This window comes from Tachyglossus aculeatus, chromosome 17 (genome assembly GCF_015852505.1).
Source record: "Tachyglossus aculeatus isolate mTacAcu1 chromosome 17, mTacAcu1.pri, whole genome shotgun sequence".
NCBI classification, from domain to species: Eukaryota; Metazoa; Chordata; class Mammalia; order Monotremata; family Tachyglossidae; genus Tachyglossus; species Tachyglossus aculeatus.
The window spans coordinates 7,189,843-7,205,864 of record NC_052082.1 but is presented as its reverse complement, the minus strand read 5'-3'; the positions used below and the strand labels follow the sequence as shown (position 1 = coordinate 7,205,864).

Genomic DNA, 16,022 nt, shown 5'->3' with positions numbered 1-16,022 from the left:
TTTTATCTGAAGGAGTCCTCCTCTGCAATCGCTGAAGAGGAAACGTTTCGCAAGCACATGTGGTCTTGTCACCTCCTTGCTCACTAATGTGCGTTGCTGGCAGTTGTATCCAGGGCTCTGGGCCCATGTGATCGGCTCAGATTCGTGCAAAAATCTATTTTCTGGAATTTGTTCTAAGAGGTCTTTTTTTCTGGGAGAGGAAGTTAAGTCAGTTGGTCATATTTACTGAGCATTTGCCGTGGACAGAGAACTGTTCTAAGCATCTGAGAGAGTACAATATAACAATAATAATAATAATAATAATAATAATAATAATGGCATTTATTAAGCGCTTACTATGTGCAAAGCACTGTTCTAAGCGCTGGGGAGGTTACAAGGTGATCAGGTTGTTCCACGGGGGGCTCACAGTCTTCATCCCCATTTTACAGATGAGGTAACTGAGGCACAGAGAAGCTAAGTGACTTGCCCAAAGTCACACAGCTGACAATTGGCGGAGCCGGGATTTGAACCCATGACCCCTGACTCCAAAGCCCGGGCTCTTTTCCATTGAGCCACGCTGCTTCTCAATAGAACAGACACATTCCCTGCTCAGGATGAAATAATAATAATAAAGTAGTAATAATAATAACGGTATTTGTTAAGCACTTATTATGTGCCAAGCACTGTACTGAGCGCTGGGGTGAATACAGACAAATCCGGTTGGACACAGTCCCGGTCCCACATTCACTCATTAATTCAATCGTATTTACTGAGCGTTTACTGTGTGCAGGTGTCAAGTCGTCAGAGCAAATAGAATTAAAGCTCAATGGGCATCATTAACAAAATAAATAGAATAGTAAATATCTCATCCAGGTCACTCACACTTCTCTGGATAGATGTGATATTTGATAGGTTTTCAACTATTCAACATTTCCCTGAACTCTTCTTCTCCCACCCCTCCCTTGGCCCAGTTTTAGTGTCCCAAAGCAGCATCACTGAAGAATCTTATCATCCCCTTATCATCCAAACTCACTCCCAGAACTTCTTTTGGTCAAAAAATTGGCTCTGCCAATTGTCAGCTGTGTGACATTGGGCAAGTCACTTAACTTCTCTGTGCCTCAGTTACCTCATCTGTAAAATGGGGATTAAGACTGTGAGCCCCCCGTGGGACCTGATCACCTTGTAACCTTCCCAGCGCTTAGAACAGTGCTTTGCACATAGTAAGCGCCTAATAAATGCCATTAAAAATAACAAAACAAAATAAATCCCCCAAAGAGTAATCACATTCTACTAAAAACTTCTAGCCACAAAACCCTTATAATCAATCGATTCATCAATCAATCAAATGCATTTATTGAGTATTTACTGTGTGCAGAGCACTGTAGTAAGTGCTTGGGAGAGTACATTATAATGAAGTTGGTAGACAAGTTGTATTGTTTTCTTTAAAATATAGCAACTTTAAATAGTAATATACAATATAGTAATGTAATGATGATAATATCAATGATATAATCTAGTAAGTAATATAATGAGGAATATATAATATAGTGATTTAAGATACAGCAATTACTTTAAGATATAGTAATCCAACAAGTGGAATGCAGGATACCATCCTTTAGTTCTCAAAATACAGACTCAGGCTGCTGGAGGTGAGACTTGAGCTCTAATTAAACTTCAATGGGCACTCTACTGATAGAGCTTACTTAACTGGTTAGAGGGCTTCAAACTGCATTCTGATAGATTAAACTAGGTCCAATATAAACATAAATGAACAAGAATGTGAATGAACTGAATTACAAGTGAATGAACATGAACAAGTGAATGGACAAATCCCCTCGAGGAAAGAAGTAATCTAAAAATCAATCAGTCAACCCATGAATCATATTTATTGAGTGCTTCTGTGTGCAGAGCACTGCACTAAACGCTTGGGAGAGTGCAATATAACTGAGTTAGTAGCTATGTTCCCTGCCCACGGAGAGCTCAAAGTCTAGAGATCATCATCATCATCAATCGTATTTATTGAGCGCTTACTGTGTGCAGAGCACTGTACTAAGCGCTTGGATTCCACGCCCTCATACAGCTCTAAATTCTAGTGTGCTGATTACACACCTACCCTGGGACAGATTCCTGCCCCACAGAAGGCTTAGAATCTAAACCAGAAAGAGTGCAGGTATCTTTTCCCATTTTATAGGTGAGGTATCTGAGGCACAGAGAGGTTAAGAAACTGCCTCGAGATCACACAGCAGACCAGTGGCAGAATTAGAATCAGAACACACATCTCCCGACTTCCAGCCTCAAGCCCTTTTCTGTAGACGGCGAGCCCCATGAGGACCCAATCGTCTTGGATCTGCCCCAGCCCCTCACACGGTGTCTGGCACATAGTAAGGGCTTAAACGAACACCACAGGTATTATTCATCGGCCACCCTGCCTCTTAAAGGCAAGGTTGAGAGACCCAATCTTTCACCGACTGACCTTTCTCAAATTCCAGGGATGCCGTGTTTAGAAGACAGAAAAAGCGGGAGGGGTGGTCAATATCCCCGTTGCGATGTGTGATTTTCTTTTCCCATTCTCAGGCCTGGCTGGGTGTCCCAGCCTCCCAGATCGTTAAACCCATGGACCGTCGCTCTGCTGGTCGGAGTGACCGTGATTATATTGGCAGTGGTGATTGGCCTCCTCGTCTACTTCTTGGCCTTTGGTGAGTTTGTTTGATGCGGAGGTGGATGGGCAACCCCTGGAATTTCTGGAGGAATGGAGAGACACTGTCTGATCATTTCTGTAGAAAAATGAATTACAAAGAGGGGAAATGGCAGAGTATAGGACATGTACATTTATCATTATCATTATTATGATTCCCAAATTTTATTCAAATCCCATGCAAAAATAGCTAAGGCCTCACTTTCTGAACAAGATGTGGAATTTTAGGATTGTTATCCGATTTCACCTGATTTTTATGGGCCCAATATTTTGTTTTTTAATTAGGCTGATGGTTACTATGTTTGCCCTGCTACCCCTGAGGGCTACTAAGGTGGGTTCTTTGTGGGGATTCCCAGGCGATTTGCACACCCAGACTGAAATCCACATGTGAGCCCACTGTTGGGTAGGGACTGTCTCTATATGTTGCCAACTGGTACTTCCCAAGCCCTTAGTACAGAGCTCTGCATACAGTAAGCGCTCAATAAATACGATTGATTGATGGATTGATTGATTGATGCATGCAGTCAGGGGATGCAGGAAGGGCGGGGAGGGACAACGGAGTCTTCCCTCTCCCCTCCCTGAAGAAGCCAACCCACTGGTTAACATTTCTACATTTCTGAAGATTCTGGATAGCTGGTGACAGATTTAGGTTTGTTTGTTTTTTGTCAGTGGTGTCTGTTAAGCAGTTACTCTGCATCAAACACTGTTCTAAGCACTGGGATAGGTACAAGTTAATTAGGTTGGATACATCCCTGTCCTGCATAAGGCTCACAGTCTAAGTAGGAGGGAGAACAGGTATCAAATCCCCATTTTACAGTCAAGCTAATGGAGGCACGGACAAGTTAAGTGACTCACCCAAAGTCACGCAGCAAGCAATTAATTGGCCAAGCCAGGATTAGAATCCAGGTCCTCTGACTCCCGGGCCTGTGGTCTTTCTACTTGGCCTTGCTTCTCAGTGACAATATATCCCCTCTCACTATTTCACAGGACCAGAATAAACAGAATATGGGAATGAATTATGCACATATATGGATATCTAGCTTGGTAAAAGCAGATAACATGAAGAACTGAGAAGCAGTTTGCCTAGTGGAAAGAGCTCTGGCTTGGGAGTCCAAGGACCTGGATTTTAAGACCTTGAGCAAACCACTGAACTCCTCTGTACCTCAGTTACCTCATCTGTAAAATGGGGATTAAGACCATGAGCCCTCCTTGAGACAGGTACTTTGTCCAACCTGATTACCTTCTATCTACCCCAGCACTTAGTACAGTGCCTGGCACATAGAAACGCTTCACAAATGCCATTAAAACAAAAGGGAAATAAAGGAAATGACAAGGTGGTCAGAACAAGATCTTTCTAGCCCTACTTTTTCTGTGCCCGGCAATGGTAGCAATAATAATAATTGTAATAATAATACTAGTAACAATAATTGTAGTAATAATAATAATAATACTAGTAACAATAATTGTGGCATTTGTTAAGGGCTTACTATGTGCCAAGCAAATCATGTTGGATACAGTCCTTGTTGCACATAGGGTTCACAATTTTAATCCCCATTTTACAGATGAGGAAATGAGGCACCAAGCAGTCAGTGACCTACCTAAGATTGCATAGCAAGCAAGTGGCAGAGATGGGATTAGAATCTGGGCTGCTTGCCTTGAGAGGCATCCGGGTGTACTTTAGAAGCAGCGTGGCTCAGTGGAAAGAACATGGGCCTTGAAGTTAGAGGTCATGGGTTCAAATCCCGGCTCCACCAATTGTCAGCTGTGTGACTTTGGGCCAGTGACTTCACTTCTCTGGGCCTCAGTTACCTCATCTGTAAAATGTGGATTAAGATTGTGAGCCCCACGTGGGACAACCTGATCACCTTGTATCCTCCCCAGCACTTAGAACAGTGCTTTGCACATAGTAAGCGCTTAACAATATCGAAATTATCTCAAGGAGCTTGCAATCTAGTGTTCAAACCTTTGATGATTAATAAAACAAGGTAGTTGAAGATCTTGGAATTTAGAGTCTCTCTGTCTATATATAATTGTATGTATCTTGTATGTAATAATAATGATGGCATTTGTTAAGTGCTTACTATGTGTGAAGCACTGTTCTAAGCGCTGGCAAGGTAATCAGGTTGTCCCACGAGGGGCTCACGGCCTTAATTCCCATTTTACAGATGAGGGAACTGAGACCCAGAGAAGTTAAGTGACTTGCCCAAAGTCACAGAGCTGACAAGTGGTGGAGGCAGGATTAGAACCTAATTAGAATGACCTCTGGCTCCCAAGCCCATGCTCTTTCCACTGAGCCATGCTGCTTCTCTATCTTGTACATATCTTAACAAATACAATGGTTGTATTAAATAGTCTGTTCACTTCTGTTATTGCTAGTTGTTACCTACAGATCTGAAATTTAACAATTCTATGGAACTAATGAAGAAATGAGAAACCTGAAAGAAAAACAGGGTACAATTTTTGAATCCTTTCATCAACTTGTCAAGTTTTATTTTGCCTTCATCCCAGGAGAAACCACAACTCAGGCAATACAATCGAGAACCTTTGCCGCTACAGCTATGCATTAATGTAAATACCGATTATGCTTTTCTTTGCCTTTGCAGGTCAGAGGTTATTCTACTACCAAGGCACGATCCAAATCACCAATGTCCAATATACCCCACAGCTGCAAGTACCAACATCACCACAATACAGAGATCTGTGTAAGAATATTGAGAATATGGTATGTCATCCTTTTTCTTCTTTTTTCATGGTATTTGTTTAGTACTTACTATGTGTAGGCACTGTACTAAGCACTGGGGGAAATACAAGTTCATCGGGTTGGGCACGGTCCACGTCCCAGACAGAGCTCACAGTCTTAATTTCCATTTTGCAGATGAGGTAACTGAGGCACAGAGCATAATAATTATAATAATAATAAATATGATGTATTCAAGCAAATCGGGTTGGTCCCATGTAGGGCTCACAGTCTCAATCCCCATTTTACAGAAGAGGTACCTGAGACACAGAGAAGCTAAGTGACTTGCCCAGGGTCCCACAGCAGATAAATGATGGGGTTGGGATTAGAATCCAGATCTGTGCTCTTTCCATTAAGCCACGATGTTTTTTCCTGTGTCTCTCCACAAACTGCTTCTCTGTTCTTGGTGGCAAAGTGGAAAGAAGCAAGAATGATACTGTCTTGTAAGAACAATCTTATGATTATTAACTGTCCGAGACTTCCTGAATCTTCCCCCTTCTTGACCAGAAAATACATTTTTCTCTATCTTATCTATATGCACTGTCACATGAGTCTCCACTAGAGTTATCCTGCCACAGCAGCAGAGAAGCAACGGGGCTCAGTGGAAAGACCCCAGGCTTGGGAGTCAGAGGTCATGGGTTCTAATTCCGCCTCCGCCACATGTCAGCTGTGTGACTTTGGGTAAATCACTTAACTTCTCTATGCCTTAGTTCCCTCATCTGTCAAATGGGGATGAAGACTGTGAGACAACCTGATCACCTTCCCCCCCAGAGCTTAGAACAGTGCTTTGCACATAGTAAGCGCTTAACAAATGCCATTATTATTATTATTATTATTATTACAGCAGGTAAGAGAGACACAGGTATTTAAGTATTTAAGAACATGCTGTCTTAATTTGGACATATCTATTCTATTTATTCTTTTTTGCTAGTGTGTTTGGTTTTGTTCTCTGTCTCCCCCTTTTAGACTGTGAGCCCACTGTTGGGTAGGGACTGTCTCTATATGTTGCCAATTTGTACTTCCCAAGCGCTTAGTACAGTGCTCTGCACATAGCGCTCAATAAATACGATTGATGATGATGATGATGACATTTCTTTCTCAGACATTTTCTGGAAGGCTAACACCTCCAGATATTTTCTACTCGCCAGTCTTCTATACTTGATTGACAAAGTTCCTTTATCTTTATTTTCCTTCAGGGCTAAGTTCAGTGTTTTGTAAGCTGTTATATGTGTAGTACATATAGTATAGCATATAGATATACATATACACGTATAATATATTATATATATATTACACATAGTTATACTTGTATCCAAAGAAGACACCATTGACAGGGAAATTCACATGTAAGTACACGCTGTGACTGAAAACGTCAGTGTGGTGTTTATTATTAATTTATTAATTTAATTTAATTAATCTATTAATGTCTTTTTATGAATAATTCATTATTAATACTCTATTAAATTAATGATGATAATAATAGTAATAAGGAAAAATAATAGCAGCATTAGTATTTGTTAAGTGCTTACCATGTATCAAGGACTCTTCTAAGCGCTGCGTGGATGCAGTCCCTGTCCTACATGGGGCTCCCAGCCAAGTAGGAGGGAAACCAGGGATTGAACCCCCATTTTGCAGATGAGGAAACTGAGGCACAGAGAAGTGAGTGACTTGCCCAAGGCCACACAGAAGGCAAGTGGCAGAGCCAAGGTTAGAATCTGGGTCTTCTGACTCTAAGATCAGTGATCATTCCACTAGGTTATGCTGATGCCGTTTTGTCAGGTATGGTGTTTGCAACTCCTGCTGCTGTTTTCACTAGTTGCACACAGTGCTCAATGAAAACTATTGAATGAATGCACCGTTTAACTATCAATCGATCAATCAACCGTATTTATTGAGCGCTTACTGTGTGCAGAACACTCTACTAAGCGCTTGGGAAGTACAAGTTGGCAACATATACAGTCCCTACCCAACAGTGGGCTCACAGTCTAAAAGTAAGTAATTAATTAAAGGAAAAGAGAGCATAGAGGGCCTAGGGAAAGGTGCGGGAGATGAAACCACAAATCATCAGTGGTACACGGAAAGTAGAGTATACCACTCTTTGTACACTGATACAGTTGGGTCCTCTGATCCTGAAACAGTATTGATCTGAGCTTTGATGAGAGCCCATCAACTTCTGATTGTGGTTGGATATATCCCCGGAGTCCCCCTCTCATCCCACCGGACCCAGGGTCAGGGAGGGAGGCCCCTGATGGCACTCATAAACACCAGCCATCCCTCTACTGACACCAAAACATCACTTAAGTAACATAACACGGAATAAAAACATGCCTTAAAAGATTCCGTGAGGAAGTTAGTAAAACCTCGAACATTTCTGAGAATGTTGCTTTGGGAACCTCTGACCTCTGATCCCCTCCCTTGTTCCCGGCATTCATTCATTCATTCAATCGTTTTTATTGAGCGCTTACTGTGTGCAGAGCACTGTACTAAGTACTTGGGAAGTACAAGTTGGCAACATATAGAGATGGTCCCTACCCAACAATGGGCTCACAGTCTAGAAGGGAGAGACAGACAACCAAACAAAACATGAGAAGCAGCGTGGCTCAGTGGAAAGAGCCCGGGCTTTGGAGTCAGAGGTCATGGGTTCAAATCCCGGCTCCGCCACTTGTCAGCTGTGTGACTTTGGGCAAGTCACTTCACTTCTCTGTTACCTCATCTGTAAAATGGGGATTAAAAACTGTGAGCCCCCTGTGGGACAACCTGATCATCTTGTAACCTCCCCAGCACTTAGAACAATGCTTACAGTGCTTTGTAAGCGCTTAACAAATACCATCATTATTATTATTATGTAGACAGGTGATCCCATCACAGGTCCCAGTAAAGCTACGGGTCTAGGTAGCAGCAGCTGAGGTACTTAAATTCAAGATACTAGTACTGCATTCTTAGCAGATGGGAAACAGGCCGGCTGAGAACGAGACTGTCTAGTATAAATCGGGGCAAATGGCCACCCTTCCAACAAGCCCAGTCTTCAACCCCATCCTCTCCGGACTCTCATCCTCCCCAAACACCCGATCTCTTTTTGGCCCGGGTTACGACTAGTGCTCAAGAACCGAGTTCCTCCTGCCAAGCCCTTTTCTCCAAACAAAGGGGTCATTGTTGGGCCTGGAGGGGGGAGCGGGCTGGGTGGGGTATGTGTGCGCTGAAGGCTCGGAGGAAAGAGCTGCTCTTTGCTTTCCGACAGTTGGACGAGGCCGCGTCTCCCCGGCGTGCCCCGAGCGGGACTTTCTCCTGACTCGGGGGGCCCGGCCTTCACTGCTGGAATCCATCTCTGCCGCCACTGCTCCACCGGAGCCAGCCAAACCGCACAGTGTCAGATTAGAAAGTGGATAAAACCCACTTTGGACGAGGGATAATCTGGAAGCCCGGCAGCCACTGGAGAGGGCAGGGCGGGAAGGTTGATGGTGCTACCGTGGGCGTCTCTGAAGACAATCAATGGATCTCACTGGCTTGTGTGCGGGGACTGGCCAGCGGTATTTCCCAGGCAGACCAGGCAGGGCTCCTTCCTTGAAAATGCACCACCATACCTAGGTAGTGCCCAAGGGTTGGAAAATTGCCTAGGTCTCCCCCCTCTCCACCCACTCACTCCCACCCATTGCAAATCAAAGCTTGGTTCTGAGTGACAAACTCATACTCAAAAAGAGAAGCAGTGTGGCTCAGTGGAAAGAGCCCGGGCTTTGGAGTCAGAGGTCATGGGTTCAAATCCAGGCTCTGCCAACTGTCAGCTGTGTGACTTTGGGCAAGTCACTTAACTTCTCTGTGCCTCAATTACCTCAGCTGGAAAATGGGGATTAAGACTGTGAGCCCCCCGAGGGACAACCTGATCACCTTGTAATCTCCCCAGAGCTTAGAACATGCACATAGTAAGCACTTAATAAATGCCATTATTATTATTATTATTATTATATTAGGGAAAGCAGACAGATGGCAGCAATTCCCAGCATGAACTGAGTTCTGAGAACCCACTAACAGAGTGACAGAGCAGACAGCAGGCTTGGAGCAGATAAATTAATCGATCAGTGGTATTTATTGAGCGCTTACCATGTGCAGAGCATTGTACTAAGTGCTCGGGAGAGTACGATATAACAAAGCTGGTAGACAGGTCCCCTGACCACAGAGTGCTGCCCACCACAAAAAAAAAAAGTGAGCTTACAGTCTAGAAGAGAGATGGACATCATTTATTGGGCACTTACTCTGTGGAGAACACTGTCTTAAATACTTGTGAGAATACAATATAATAGAGTTGTTAGACGTATTCCATGTCCACAAAAAGCTTAACCAAATGTAAATAAATAATCAGATCTGGTCAAGGGACTGAACGGAAGGGAAACATACTTATAATTTAGACTTCCAAGGTTATCAGATTGTGACCAATCAGTCTGGGCACATGGACCGATTTTTATAAAAACATGAGATGACAATTGGATCATTAATCCATCTGTCGAGAGTGTACACTGAGCACCAACTGTGAGCAGAGCACTGTACTAAACACTTGAGAAAGTATAATAAAGGGAGAGAACAGCGTGGTCTAGTGGAAAGACCATGGGCCTGGGAATCAGAAGACCTGGTTTCTAGTCCTGGCACTGCCAGTTGCTGGCTCTGTGACCTCAAACAAGTCAGTTAACCTCTCCGCATCTCAGTTTTCTCATCTGCAAAATGGGGATTCAATTCCTGTTTTTCCTGCTACTCAGACTGTGAGCCCCCATGTGGGACAGGGACTATGTCTCACCTGATTAGCTTCTTTCTACCCCATGTTTCATACGCATAATAATCACTTAACACATACCACAATCATTACTTATTCTTAGATGACAAGGTCTTAGGAGACAGACACAGAGTTGTTTATGGAGAGGAGGAGGAAAAGGAGGAGGAGAATTGGAAGAGATTGGAAAGACGGTTGTGTGTTGATAGAGCAGTCGGCAAAGCCAGCAAGAGGGGAGCTGTGAACAGGCGGTCTTTTGAATAATTCAGAACAAACCACAGAGATCAGGTGGCAACTGTCAGCCAGCGTAGGTGAAACAGAAGCCGAACTGGAACGTATTCAGAATCAGAAAGTGTTGGGCCCATTAGCTTTAAACACCCTAGCAGGCCAGAAAAAACCGCCCGGTTTGATCTATGTCAGTCAGTCAATCGTATTATTGAGCACTTACTGTGTGCAGAGCACTACTAAGCACTTGGGAGAGTACAATATAAAAATAAGGACACATTCCCTGCCTGAAACGAGCTTACAGTCTAGAGGGGGGAAACAGATATTAACAGAAATAAATCAATTACAGATGTGTACATAATCAAGTACATGCTGGACAGGCCAAATTAGTGCACTAGATCAATAGATCCATGGTATTTATTGGGCACCTACCATATAAAAGGCTTGAGAGAATACGGAGGAAGCGAGACCTATGTTTCCTCAGGGAGCTTGCAGTCCACCTCAAGGCTTTTAGCCAAGGTCATTATCTCCGGGGTTGAGCAGCTAAAAATCAAAGACCTTCAACTCAACTCTCCTCTAGACTTTAAGCTCGCCTTAGGCAGGGAACACGTCCGCTAATTCTGTTGTACTGTTCTCTTCCAAACGCTTAGTAGAGTGCCCTGTACAGAGTAAGTGCTCAGTACATACCACTGATTGATTGATTGATTGATTGATTGACTGCTTGTCCATCCAGAACAGAATTCTACCTCCAGGAGAAAACAGTGAGAAGCACAGTGTCAGTGGCATTTCAGTAGTAATTCCTAGCAGTTTACTGAAGGCAGGGATCTGGCCTAGGGTTGCATGAGAAGCAGCATGGTGTAGTGAATAGCGTGCAGGCCTGGGAATCAGAAGGTCATGGGTTCTAATCCTGGCTCCTGCTTTGTGGCCTTGGGCAAGTCACTTCTTCTCTCTGGGCTTCAGTTCCCTCATCTGTAAAACAGGGATTGAGATGTGAGCCCCACATGGGACAGGGACTGGGTCCAACCCGATTTGCTTGTATCCACCCCAGCGCTTAGTACGGTGCCTAGCACAGAGTGAGTTCTTAACAAATATCACAATCATTATTATTGTCATTAGGCACCTGGGGAACACACGGAAGAAATTGAAAGAAGTCATGATCCCATTATGATCAAGATAATGGTCATGATGTTGACGTTAGTATTTATAGTGGAGAAGCAGCATAGCTCGGTGGAAAGAACATGGGCTTTGGAGTTAGAGGACATGGGTTCAAATCCTGGCTCCGCCAATTGTCAGCTGTGTGACTTTGGACAAGTCACTTCACTTCTCTGGGCCTCAGTTACCTCATATGTAAAGCGGGGATGAAGACTATGAGCCCCCCGTGGGACAACCTGATCATCTTGTTACCTCCCTAGTGCTTAGAACAGTACTTTGCACATAGTAAGCGCTTAATAAATGCCATTATTATTATTATTATTACTACGTACCAAGCATGGCTGGGCTAAACACTCGGGTGAAATATGAGATAATTGGAGACATCGCTGCCTCACTAAGAGAAGGAGAACAGGTGTTTTATCTGCATTTTACCGGTAAGGAGACCGACGCCCAGAGAGGTTAAGTGACTGCCCCAAGGTCATGCGTCAAGCAAGCGGCAAAGCCGGGACTAGAATCCAGGTCTTCCTGCCCCTTCTCAGCAGTCACTTCAGCCAAAAGGGGAGGATTCAAGCCCATGCCAGACATTTTCAAGATTTGTATCTTTTTCATTACCCTGTTCTGCCAATTCCATCCCAGAAATGTTTCCCGGACCTGTCCCCACCTGTCCACTCCCACAGCCACAGCCCGGCACGTCCTGATGTTTATTGCTTGACATCTGTAATCGCTCCCTGTTTGCCGAGTGTCTTAAATCATTTTTATTAGTCCTTTTATTGTGCTTTCCCTTCACATTTGATTTATTCATTTGATTTATACCGAACGGCGTAGGCATATTGAGGTCAGCACGATCTCCAGGCCGACATGCCAGCTTTGCTTCGGGAGGGTTGGGGTGGGAGGAGGGTCAGGGGATTTGGGAGCCGATGAGGACTGGGAGGGGTCAGACTTGAAAAGGCTAATAGGCAGGAGGTCACCATTTTCTGGCGCCGTTCTGGAAACAGCTCTTCTCCGTCCTGGTGGGACATGCTCAGGTCTTGTCAGAGGCCTGGGGTTTGTGAGGTTGTGAGTCCGTTCAGCTCCCACAGCTATGGCAGGCCTCACCCCACCACCCGTCACCCCTGAGGAGGGGGCAACTGGATCCAGTTTTACGTCAAAGGATGAGAATTTGAGCAGTCCTCTCTGACCTGGCTTTTCGTGATCATATGATGTAATCACTGGGGTATTTGTGCAGCGCTTACTATTTTTTTAGGGTATTAGTTAAACGCTTACTATGTGTCATTCATTCATTCATTCAAGGCCCTACTGAGAGCTCACCTCCGCTTGGAGGCCTTCCCAGACTGAGCCCCCTCCTTTCTCTTCCCCTTGTCCCCCGCCTTACCTCCTTCCCTTCCGCACAGCACCTGTATATACGTATATATGTTTGTTTGTATTTATTACTCTATTTATTTATTTATTTTACTTCTACATATATATTCTATTTATTTTATTTTGTTAATGGGTTTTGTTTTGTTCTCTGTCTCCCCCTTCTAGACTGTGAGCCCACTGTTGAGTAGGGAGCGTCTCTATATGTTGCCAACTTGTACTTCCCAAGCACTTAGTACAGTGCTCTGCACGCAGTAAGCGCTCAATAAATACAACTGATTGATTCATTCATTCATTCAGTCGTATTTATTGAGCACTTACTACGTGCAGAGCACTGTACTAAGCGCTTGGGAAGTACACGTTGGCAACATATAGAGACAGTCCCTACCCAACAGCGGGCTCACAGTGTCAAACACTGTTCTAAGCATTGGGATAGATATAAATTTTATCAGGTTGGACACAATCCCTGAGGGAGTAGAGCCCGCTGTTGGGTAGGGACCGTCTCTATATATTGCAAACTTGTACTTCCCAAGTGCTTAGTACAGTGCTCTGCACACAGTAAGCACTCAATAAATACGATTGAATGAGTAAATGAATGAATCCCCATTTTACAGTCGAGGAAACCGAGGCACAGAAAAGTTGTGACTTGCCCAAGGTCACCCAGCAGGGTTAGAGCCAAGGTCCTCTGACTCCTAGGCCTGTGTAGGCCACAATGCTTCTCTGATTAGTGTCCAAGTTCTGTGCTATGCCCCGGAGTAGATCGGAGTCAGATCTGATACATCATCATCATCAATCGTATTTATTGAGCGCTTACTATGTGCAGAGCACTGTACTAAGCGCTTGGGAAGTACAAATTGGCAACACATAGAGACAGTCCCTACCCAACAGTGGGCTCACAGTCTAAAAGATACAGTATCTGTTCCACGTGGGACTCACAGTCTAAGAGGGCAGGGAAGGGGGAGAACAGCTCCATATTTACAGATAAGGAAACTGAGGCAGAGAGAGGCCAGGTGACTACCTAAGGTCACATCACAGGCCAGCGGCGGAGCCGAGGTTAGAGCCTGAGTCTCCTAACTCCCAGCTCCACGCTCTTTCCATCAGGCCATGCTACTTTGAAAGCACTGCTGCACGGTGAGGTAACACCACCATGTTGGAACTGGTTTCTTAGCAGTTTGGGGTCATTTGGGGTTTAAGGAGGTAGAGGGGAGGCACAAGGGGCCAGCACACAAAGCTTACTACTTGTCTGCTCTGTGACCTTGGGTAAGTCACTGTGCCTCAGTTCCCTCATCTGTAAAATGGGAATTAAGACTGGGAGCCCCATGTGGGACAGGGACCGTGTCCAATCCAGTTATCTTGTATCTATCCCAGAACTTAGAGTGGTGCCTGGCACATAGTAAGTGCTTAACAAATACCAAAATTATAATAATATCTGATAATATATTATTATTAATATAATAATATATAATACATATAATTATATACTATAACATTATGTATTATATATTATGATATATAATATATAATTATGTGTGTATTATATATTATTATATTAATAATAATAATAAATGATCTGAATCAGCACAAGGGTAATGCCATTAAAACTGTTTTCTTTGGCTGGGGCTTGGAGGAGCCGGAGAAGGGGGAAGAACTCTGAAAGTGTTTAGTACAGTGTTCTGCACACAGTGAGCACTCAATAAATACCGCTGATTGATTAAAAGACCTAACTAGGTGTGGGGGTCTTGGGGGAGAATTTCCAGGAGAAGGGATGAAGAGAGCAGGGAGAGATGGCTGTGGGGCGGGAGTTATCTCTGATTATCTCCCCCAGGCCTGTATAATAACGAGTCAGAAACTTCTACAAAATTAGAGCACTATCCATTTTCACAATATCATCTGCTCCTTGAGGGCAAGGACTGTGTCTACTAACTATTGTGTTGTGCTCTTTCAATCACTTAATACAGCGATCTGCACACAGTGAACACTTAATAAATACCATTAACTGATTGATTGGTTTTTCCAATGAGGCAGGGGAATAATTTTAATAGAGGTCAATGCCGTGGAATACAGACTTTCCTCTAAACGCTGCTTTCCGCAAGAAGCAGCGTGGCTCAGTAGAAAGAGCACGGGCTTTGGAGTCAGAAGTTATGGGTTCAAATCCCGGCTCCGCCAATTGTCAGCTGTGTGACTTTGGGCAAGTCACTTAACTTCTCTGTGCCTCAGTTATTTCATCTGTAAATTGGGGATTAAGACTGTGAGCCCCACGTGGGACAACCTGATCACTTTTTATCCCCCCCCAGCGCTTAGTACAGTGCTTCGTACATAGTAAGCGCTTAACAAATGCCATCATTACCATTATTAAACAGGAGGGATAGAGAGTGATAAAGTTTGTCCTTAGACTCTTCTTCAAACTAGTCATGACCCGTCTAAGGAACATTCCCCTGCCTCTAGGTTCTGCCCTCTTCATTCCTCAATCTAAAAACTCCCCATGTCCTGATAATGTCATTATTTTTATGGTATTCATTAAGCAATTACTATGTTCCGGGCACTGTACTAAGCTCTGGGGTAGCCCCAAGCTCTACAGGTTGGACACAGTCTGTGTCCCACTCGGGGCTCACGGTCTTAATCCCCAGTTTACAGATGAGGTAACCGAGGCACAGAGGAAGAGAAGTGACTTGTCCAAGGTCAAACAGCAGGCAAGCGGAGCAGCAGGGATTAGAACCCAGTTCCTTCTGACTCGCAGGCCCGTGCTGCTTTGCCTTATTATGCCGAGGCTTGCAAATAAATCTCTTATTATTGTTCTAAATTTGAAGGTTTTCTGTCAAACGGTGGGAAGTTTGTAATGAACGAGGTGTCTGATTTTCATCCACCTCCTCTGAATTTCCACTTTGTTATGCCAGGAAGGATTTTACACCAAGAAAGGGAAACCAGGACGGGTTTCTCCCTCTGTTCGCATATTGTCCCTGTTTATTTTAAATACCTATTCATCAGCATGTGTGTTTTCTTGACTCAGGTGGGTGGGATTCCACTATTTCCTCATACACCCTAATGGCAAGGCGGAGCAGAGATCTAAAGTGTCCTGCTCTGAACTGTCCTGACTCTTCTCTTGATTCCATCTAAAGCCAAGA

The 16,022-nt window shown here is 44.0% G+C and overlaps 1 protein-coding gene across 1 annotated transcript in view; it reads left to right on the top strand.

Moving 5' to 3' along the window:
• The window catches only part of LOC119939608 (transmembrane protease serine 11D-like), a 50,461-nt gene that overhangs the window by 19,524 nt on the left and 14,915 nt on the right, over positions 1-16,022 (top strand). The window contains exons 4-5 of the mRNA XM_038759723.1: positions 2,554-2,675; positions 5,278-5,396. Of these exons, the coding sequence (XP_038615651.1) occupies positions 2,554-2,675; positions 5,278-5,396 (241 nt within the window). The remainder of the gene's footprint in view (positions 1-2,553; positions 2,676-5,277; positions 5,397-16,022) is intronic.